Source organism: Porites lutea, chromosome 4, assembly GCF_958299795.1.
Source record: "Porites lutea chromosome 4, jaPorLute2.1, whole genome shotgun sequence".
Lineage (NCBI taxonomy): Eukaryota > Metazoa > Cnidaria > Anthozoa > Scleractinia > Poritidae > Porites > Porites lutea.
Window position 1 is genome coordinate 4,230,752 of NC_133204.1, and position 10,000 is coordinate 4,240,751.

At 40.6% G+C, this 10,000-nt stretch overlaps 1 protein-coding gene across 1 annotated transcript in view; it reads right to left on the minus strand.

The window, feature by feature from the left end:
• Positions 1-10,000, minus strand: part of LOC140935351 (uncharacterized) — a 31,089-nt gene that overhangs the window by 9,260 nt on the left and 11,829 nt on the right. Inside the window, exons 8-11 of the mRNA XM_073384904.1 lie at positions 7,181-7,436; positions 4,824-5,368; positions 1,999-2,171; positions 156-363 (exon numbers count right to left, since the gene is read on the minus strand). Coding sequence (XP_073241005.1) covers positions 156-363; positions 1,999-2,171; positions 4,824-5,368; positions 7,181-7,436 — 1,182 coding nt within the window. The remainder of the gene's footprint in view (positions 1-155; positions 364-1,998; positions 2,172-4,823; positions 5,369-7,180; positions 7,437-10,000) is intronic.

Sequence of the window (10,000 nt, forward strand, 5' to 3'; positions counted from 1 at the left end):
GAAAATGGCGAATAAGGAAAAAATGGCCAATAGCTATCCGGCGCATTCCCAATAACGATCTCAGGGATCCTTGCGAAAGCTAACTCGGCTCAGTTTTCCATCTTGTTTCTAAAGAGGTGAATTGCAAACTTCTCGAAGGATAAATGACCACATACCACGGGAGGTCCGCCGTACAAGATGAGGTTTTAACGCTGATTTGGGTGGCGCCTCATCCCATAACCTAGTGCTTAAGTCAGCAGTCGCTGTTACTGCTTTTGTGGTTGAGTCATCCGGCGGACCCTCTTTATCAGATGCGGCTTCACCATCAGATTGCTGAACGGCTGCTTCATCTTCAGATGGCTGTACGTCAGAAGATGAATTATCCTACAGCCAAACATGTTATAGTAATTTGTTTAGCCACACAAAATGACAACAGCAAAAACAACAACCAAAAATGTATAACGAAAACATCAACAGTCTCTTTAAGACATTTGCTAATAGATGACGTCTGTGAAGGTGGCTAGCCACATACAAGAACGCAACAACAGTCCGATGATGTTGGGTGAAAATGTGAACTCATTGTAGCCTAATCAAACATCAGCTAGCACCATCCAATATTGCTCAGCAAGATCTTAAACACATTCGACGACATTGAATCTGGATGACAGATCAATTGGGACTAACATGTCGAGTCTGTTATATCACTACTGGTTACTATCGAAACAGGTAGATCGCGATACGCGTGATAGTTGATTTTGTCGCCAAACGTTAACGACCAAGGTCACGTGGCTTTGTTTGTCAAACCAAAAAGGTGAACTTACATAGTAACATCCTTGGGCATTTCGTCGGCCACGTGAAGCAATGGCGTTCTCTGTCAAACAAAAGGGACGAAGTTTTGTGTTCGAGTCAGTTTATGACAGTTCTTCCGGTTGCAGCCTGGCTTCCAGCGCTCAATAACTTTGATGCGCCAAGACAGTCATGAGGAAGGAATGTGATCAGGCGGAGTTCACCTTTTTAATTAAATTGACAAACAAAGCCACGTGCGAACAGGGAGCTTAAGCAACGGCGACGGCGACGGCAACGAGAACGGCAAAAAAGCGATAGGTTTAGATTGGCAAAACAAGTGCATCACGCTTTTTAGTACACTTCTTTGCCGTCGCTGCACGACTACAACGTGAAAGTGCCTAATTTGACGTTTTGTCGAGGACGTGAACACAAGACAACGACTTTCTTTTTCTTTTCCTGAACTTTGATACAGTCTTATAGAATTCAGCTCCAGAAAAAATTGCCAGCATTTGACGAATTGAACGAGCTGGAATAAGCGAATTCATTTTTTAGTGACGTTTTCGTAGCCGTCGCCGTCATTGTCACGGCTGTCTAGTTCATTGAGTAGTTCAATAGTGAGCTTAAGCAATGACGTTTTTGAGCGACGCACGTCAACCGGAAGTGGACTTTTTGCACTCCTCGGCAGTGTCTTTGAACAAATTCTTGGGCAAATTGTCTCTTTAAGAGTAAAGACACTTAGCAATACAAATTTGGTAGCCTCAAGGCATATTAACGGAGAAAAAAGTTCACTTCCGGTTGACATGCATCGCCCAAAAACGTTGTTGCTTTCAAAACTCCCTGACATTGCCAATACCGCGTCTATTTCTCGCTAGGTAACTTGACGTTAGCGAAGAATTTAGTTTTTTTGATCTCTCTCTGTCTCTCAAAGCATTATATCAAACATTGCAAGCAACCAAAATGAACTTTGAAAAACTTATACGCTAACATGTTTTCAAAAACCGCAATTGCAATCCTTTTTAATCTTCTTCAAGCTTCTTCAAGTTCGTCCATCCGTGCCTTATTTTGCTGTATTATTTATGCCTTCTCTCAATGTTTTAAGCCGTTATTTTGTGTTCAACCAAATTTTGGTGGCAGCTTTCCTGCAGAAATTGATAATTTCGTGGCACAGATCCTGTAACGTCTGCAGTCAAAATCAACGGTCACGCGCATTTGTCGACGTTCGGTAGTACCTACCTCTGGGGATGTGGTACCTGATGACTCAGTTGGACGACCATCCACACTGCTGGGCGCTGTTGGCTGTGGCGCGGGCGCAGGTCTACAACAGGTGCAGATATTGCTGATTTTTTCCCACAGAATCTTGTACCAAGGGACCTCGTTGTCCTTCTTGATTTTTTCTTCCCTCGTTCCTAAAAAAAGCAAACGGAAAAGTATTTGCTGGAAATATCTCAGCATAGACGAACAGTCCAAATTATAGCCCAGAAAAGCTGCAGGTAATTGTTACTCCAACAGACCTTATTCAAGATAACTGTCACCTTTGCAAGTGGATCAAAAGTAATGTTACGCGGTTTCTCAGGAGGGTAAACAAGTGAAAAAAACTGCCAATGCAAGAAATCGCGGTCAAGTTTGTTTCTTCTAGACAACAGAAAATGAAGAACTTATTACCTTGAAGACGATAATGGCAAATTATGGGTGAAAGTGATCATCGTTTCCTTTCTGGACGCAGTAGCGACCATAGATGTCCTCACAGCAAACAATATTGAGGTAAAACTTGTCTAAACTCGAACGGTACATTTTGCAAGACTAAAATCGTCGTCTAGTTTTTAGGAATACTATTGGCCAACTTTATCATGCACTTGATTGCCCCCGAAATACCCATTAATCCTAGATGGCGGGTATCGTGGATAAGGTCTATTGCTAGAAAAATATACGCGTCCTTGACTCCTTGTCTTTTTTGTTTTGAGTAAACCTCCTAAATTTAGTTTTAAGCTTTTTATTAAGTTAAAGCCTATTTGGGTAGTCCTGGACAATATGACAATGGAATAAATACCAAAAAATGGCTTGAAATGGTTTCAAAAATTCTTCCTCTAGACTTCAATGCATACTGCGCTTCCATGATAATTTAATTAATTACGATATCTTATTAATTTTTTGGCACCGGTTGTAATGCATGCCCGGGGAACAAAGTTTTCTACTCCGCACGAGATCTAACCCCCAACCCTTAAAAGCCACTTTGACGGAAAAAGTGCCCCTTTCGTATACCCTCCACTGACAAATGGTACCCCGTTCATATTCCTAGTTTAGATCTCTGCATCCTTTTTAACTGCTCAAATGTACTGTCTTTAAATCACAAAAACAGGAAATTTTCTCACAGCCCTATTAGGTCTTTTTACAGACTTTTTAACACTCACATTAATGAAATATGTAAGAAGGCGAGTCAAAGAGTAGGTGTAATGTTAAGGCTTAAAAAACTTGTCCCTACCAATACTAAATTAACTCTGTATAAATCAGCCATATTGCCTTACTTAACCTATTGCCACCTGACCTGGCATTTCTGTAGTGCTACCGACAAAAGAAAGCTTGAACGGGTCCAAGAAAGAGCACCACGCGCAGTTTTCCTAGATAAGCAATCAAGCTACCAAGCATTGCTGGACAAAAGTGACCTAACGACTCTTCAGAACAGAAGACTGCAAGATATTGCTATCCTTATGTATAAGGTGAAACACAAACTATGCCCCATCAAAATATCCGAGCTATTTCACGCGCATTGCTCACCCTACAACTTGAGGACGGCAGAGTTCGCCATTCCCAGATTTAGGACCAATAAATATGGTAAACACTCGCTCACCTACCTGGGACCAAAGTTGTGGAATAAGCTACCAAGCGAAATCAGAACTCTCCCATCATTATTTAGTTTCAAAAATTGTATTCGTAAATTTGATCTAGGTGTGATGATAGACGACGACAATTGCTCCAATTGCATCCTTTGTAATTCTTAATCTTTTTAAATCAATTATTTCATTAGTTGATAGTTAGTAGGTTTTTAACTATATTATATTGTTAGGTAACTATATTATATTGTTAGGTGTCCCCAATTAGTAGAGGGGTTCTTAACCCCATCGGCTAGACATTCCAAGACACATTAATAAAGTTTTATGTATATATATGTATGTACAGACCGAAATGACAGATTTCCCTCCCCTTTATACCTCAACTAGTGAAATCCGTACCCTTTCATATACCTGAAGCCTGAGAAAGGTATCCCTTTCGGCCGGAGCCTCACGGTACAGGTCATTATAGGGAGCACCCCCCGGGGATGCATGTAGGATTCGTCGATTAAGACAGGCCAGTCGGAAAGAAGAGTTTATTTCGACCCCTGAGGATCGACCCCAGGACAAATCAACCGAAGGTACTTGATTCCAAGAGCGATCTTTCCATGTACTTAACGACTGTAAGTAGGTTCGGCACATGAAAAGCTCCAAATTTGAACTGGACGGTAAAGCCGAAAGAGGGAGTACTCAACAAAGTTTTGTATAGGAATACTCCGACCCGACTTAAGCAACAAAAATACATCTTATTGAAAATAAGACCGCTCTAATTTAAACTCCTGGTATCTTAAAATATTATTCGCCGTTTCATACGTCTGAATTCTGAATGCTGAATTCTGAATCTGAATTCAAATTTTGCACTAATCTTGGCTTAACATACCCTGCTTTGAGCAACCCGACTCTAAACTTAGCAATAATAATGGTTATAATAAAAATCAAGTAGTAACGACTTTATTCAGGGCATACATTGGGTGGTTCTTCGCCTGAGCTAATTAGCTAATTACTACTAAAACTTACAGTAGCTATTACCAACTACACTATATACACCATAATAAATTAGTATTCTAAGAATATATAAAATGCTATTACGAAATATGAAATATACTTACATTACACTGGCAATTCAAATTTATGAAACCGCGCACGAAAGGAAACAACATGAATAAATAAATAAAAATAAATTAAAGAATGAATAAAGATTAAAATAATAATAATAACAGCCAACGTACTTACCCCATGACCTATCTGTTATGTTGCAAATCGAGTAAATAATCAGCAAGAGATAACCGGAGGGTAGACAAAACAGATACCATATGCCGTGAATCACACAGTATGCTTCCGTAAGGTGTAAAAGAGCTGCCAAAACATATATACCCATCAGTCCAAAAAGATACATCGAGCTAACATCCATTGGAAGTCTTTCACCTAGTGTGAGAGAGGCAGTTGTTGTTAGGGTGGTGGGTGCTGATGATTTTGGTGTGACGTTTGACGAAGGAAGGGTTGTAGGAGCTGGCGTGGAGGTGGTCGGATGGGCACGTTGGTAAAGGTCATCACCAGCCTGTGCGGCCAGGCCCACTGCTGCGGAAGCCATCAGTAGTGCAAAGACCACCGACAAAAGTTTGGCAACTTTGAGCTGGAACTCTTGGGAGGTGTACAAACAAATCGCACCATATCCGACTGTTATCAATGAAAGAAGCACCATAAGAACTACGTTGTCGTCAATAAAGAAATGGGAATAAGATAAACCACCAGCCACGATAAGGATTACTGTTGAAGGGCTGTAAAACAGAAGAGAACTTTTTGTTCACACTGTGGAAACTCTCATCCACACAGTCAACACCCCCCCCCCCCCCCCCCCCAGGAGGGTGGGGTACTCCCTTATATAAGCTTTATAGGTATGTGCCCCCACAAAGGGTAGGGTTTTTCGCGCCTTTTTGGTCTGAAAACGGGTTCAGGATTTGTCCATTTTGGTCTGGAAACGGGTATGGTTTTCGAGGGAACTACGGGAGTGTATGAACTATTTATCGTTTCAATTCCAACTGAGTAAATAAGAAAGAGAAATGTGCGAATTCGAAATGGATTTCAGGAGATTTTTTGGTTGCTGTTCTAATCTACGTAAAGACCTTAAAAGTCAGGTCTGAAAATGGATGTGAAAAATGACATTTTTTGGTCTGAAATAGGGTCAGGATTTGGAGAACCGGGCGGCACACCCCCACCAAGAATTTCCAGGAGTACCCCTCGCGGAATCAAACCTCTTGTAAGCGGAGATCTTCTAGACCGGGGGTAGGTGTCCAATTACCGGTGGTTGGACAAATCTCACGCACTCTAAGGGGTAAACTTAAATAGACCAAGAAAGATGGAAATTTGTTGTGCAGCTAAGAAATTAAACCACGTTTTACAACTTGCCCGTTTTACGGCTTCTGTTTCACAAAAGAGATGGTGCACATTACAAGACATTGCGCAGTTGTCGGGAATTGGCGTATATTGTTTATTTTGGCGTATACTACAACTTTAGGCATATTACGTTGCATTACGCAGTTTACAAGTAACTTCAAGTTCATACTATATTGGGCATCGCTACCTTGAAAAGAAAGCTTTAGCATCGACTACTGCGACGGCAGTGAAAATGTCACATTTAAAATGATTTGCCTCTTTTCATACTTAGTCGCGTTTCTTCCATCTCGCTTAAGGTGCCAAATGTACCTGAATTTCCCTGGAGTTGAATTCTTAGGGTCCGCACCCAAGTTTAGAGAGGGAAAGTTATAAAGTTCGTCGTCGTGTGTTTACGTCCTTCATCAAACTACGAATGAAGTTCGCATAAAGGATTTTCACGCCGTAGCTATGCATGAACGGCAAAGAAATGTTCCAAAAAGTGAGCTGCACGTGAAGAATTGTTGTTTTGCCTATCAACACTTTTGCTTTTCTGACCTTCTCGTTGCCTTTGCCCGGTCGTCGTTGCTAAAGCCCCCCAATGTTAAGGCCTAGGATACAGTGAAGGCCTCTGTAAAGCCTCTGTCAGAGGTAGGGGGTGCGGTCAGTGCCTACCATATTTTCATCCTACCCCAGTCCCTGAGAAGTAACCTCGCCGGCTCGGCTCGGCTCTTATTACTACACGAAGGTCTGCTTAGCAGCCAAAAGTATTGTTTAGTCGCTGGCGAAAAGCGGGCTAAGAAACCCCGCACTTTGAGCCCTCAGGAGTCTTAGTCAACGGGAGATCCCTTGAATAAACCCGTGAGGGGCAAGGATTTTACTGTATTTCTTAACTGTAGAATTACCACGCGACAGGAAAGTACACAAAAGTGACCTCGTCTTCAGAATTTAATTCCGAAATAAATATAACTTCTTTCATACCTTATTTACAGAACGACAGTTATTTTTTTCACATTTACCCAACAAAACCCGGCATTAAAACGTCCAACAAGCCACCAACTTCTTTCAAAATGCTTTTTCTTTACCCTTAGTGTCTCTATTGGCTGCCAACATCTGAAAAAGTGACCGGAAGAGTCTTAATGATTCCAATACTATGATGTAAACATTTTCACCCATACGTTCAACAGGATCAAGAACTACTATCATTTGACATAACAAACCTGATAATTGTAGAAAAAACCATCAGACCTTGGTACAGAATGAAAAAAAATGAAATATGGTCATTGTTATTCACGGTTAATTTCCACTCGCTTATCAGAGCGAAAAGATTGGCAAGGGTGGACGGAATCCAACGACGCCTCTGTTTGAAGAATTCATCAACAGTGTCTGGACAGAACGTGCTGTCCTCAGCTGCCGCACAGTATTCTAGGCGCCAACCTGCTTGGACCATCAGCGTACAAAGCCAACGATCTTCACCTAAAGAGAGATAATGAGAACATAATGACTCTTTGCCGAGCTTACTCCCAGAACTATTTCTCCCTTTTCTAAAAAATATTAATTGAAAGTTAGCTTCATTGCACTTTAATTAAGGAGTGTAGCTAAATGTCGTGGGTCGTGGGTAGTGGGTGTGGGTGTGGGTGTGGGTCGTGGGTGTGTGTAAATGTCGTGGGTAAAAAAAAAAATCCGAAAAAAAATTAAATACCAAGAGTCCTATTCCTCTTCCCCGCGGTCAGAAAGCAAATAAGCGAATCCTTTATAAGTACAAATGGACACTAAAAAGGCATTTAGGCGGAAAATAAGAGAAACGCTGTACACTATGTTAACCTGAAGTAGGCTAAAGAAAAACTGGAGATTGAACTGCTTTTTTTTTTCAACGATTTCAACATTCGTAACTGAAACGTCCTTTCAGTTTAAGGAATGATATTCAGAATCGTTACAGCAGAGATTTTGTACACAAGACAAAACATAAAAAAATTAGAGAAAATTATATTTCCGTACGGCAATAAAATTTACATACTGCGTAGCCTTAACTTGAAAGGTTGTGCATGAAGATGGTTCCTTCGTAAGCTAAGAGACCTAAAACTTCTTTAAGACAGACTTCTATCCAAAAATACGAAATAGCTCAAAATTGTCCTTAATTTCCCCCCACTTGCCCTCCACTTTCCTACGGTGATCGCATCCCATCGTGTCAAAAAATCTCCGCTGACCACTGGAATTGTATAGCAGTTAGAGCTGTCCCATACTCTCTGCACATTGCACGTTTCGAAATATTTTATTTGTCTGTTTCGTTTATTTTCGCGGCCATTGCTGAGGTATGGATAAATTTTCATCGGTAACATGTTCTTTATACAGTGATGTTATGAAAGGGGACCCAAGTCCCACGTGGCTTAGGGAATATCAGGAAGAAGACGAAGAAGAAGCCGTGAAAAGGGCAATCAAGGAGTCGGAGATTTTCGTTTCACAAATATTTTACAACTTTTTTCTATGTATTTCTTTTCAATCACTTTACTTTATCTTTTTTTTCTATACCGTTTTTACCTGCGACATTTACCCACTACCCACTACCCTCGACCCACGACATTTAGCTACACTCAAGCAATACTTAAGTCTTAACAGATACTTTGTTTTCCATCTAGCTGGGCAAATAAATGTAGGTACTCTATCTAAGGGTCACAACAGGAACTCAATACCGACAAGGGCAAGACCCTCAAAAAAATACCCTATCGGACGGCACATATCTATCACATCATACATCGAGCCATAATATTGATGAGCTTTAGAAACAACAAAGGCGCCAAAAAAGGCAATAACGTAAGATTAGCAAAACTTGAGAAACGTCTAAGCTTCGGAGGGCTTCGTAAATTCGGGACCTGTCGTCCGTCCGAGTCGTTTCAAAATATGTTCACGTGATCGAAACGATCATATCGAAATGCCTCTGACAAGACTGTCGATGACCGACGTGACCGCAATCGTCCGGGTAGGACTGTTCTTGTTGCCGTCGCCGTCTTCGTTGCTAAAACTCCCTCATATTTTCAACACGAATCGGCCCTATGTCCACATAAAACCAGCTTATTTATCCGTGGCTTCTCTCAGTTGTGTAAATGTGCGGTTTCAAAAGTATCCGGATTCGTTTCGACGGGGCCTTAATGTTTGCAGGTTCTAATTTTTCGATTTTTGTAGCCTTTTTAAAAAAGTTCCCGCTCAAAGAAAAGTATCGAAACATTTGACAGCAAAAGTTTTCTTCCCTGACGTAAAACACTAATATGAAAAAAAGCCAGTTAGGAGTTGGGGAATACATCAAGAGTTACTGCAGTCACTATTGGTCAACTGCCGGAGCAATCGAAGCAGTAATTGTTATAGAGTAAAAAGAATTAACGTATTTTACATCTCTGATTATCGTTTTACTCATATTTCCAGTATTTCGATTGCATGTAGTTTAATGAAAGAAGGAAAGAGTTGTACTACCACATGAAAGCGAATTCCCCAAAACTGCAAAATTAAATCCCCAGGAAGAAAAAGCAGTCTTTGTTCCCGCAAATTATACAAAAAAAATCGCTGATGTTAAACAAGTTTGAAAATTCCAGCGTGAAGTCGGTGCGAGAATAGTTTTGATACTTGACAAAACATGGATGTCCTGTGAACAGCTTTAGAAACGTGTCTCCAGAGTATTGAATTTGTACAGTACATGATGAATTATTGTTTTCAAAACATGATTAATTCAAAAACGGAAACAAATACAGGCAAAAGTCAAAAAAGCATTTCTGACTGGTAAAACCGCAGAAGAGGACAAGAAATTGCTTAAGGTAAGACTAAAAAAGTATCTGTGAGGTGACTGAACAGAATCTTAGCGGCTTTTCCTCTCACTCGTAAACAGTCGCCTTTATTAGTAAACTATTTTTGTGTTTTCGTGGTCAAATAATCTTATATTGTTTTGAAATGAATTTGACCGACCGACATGGTATGGCTCATTTCAAATAATATCTTCCGATATATCACTGTAATTTGCTCCATTACATTAGCGACTTTTAGCAACTACAATA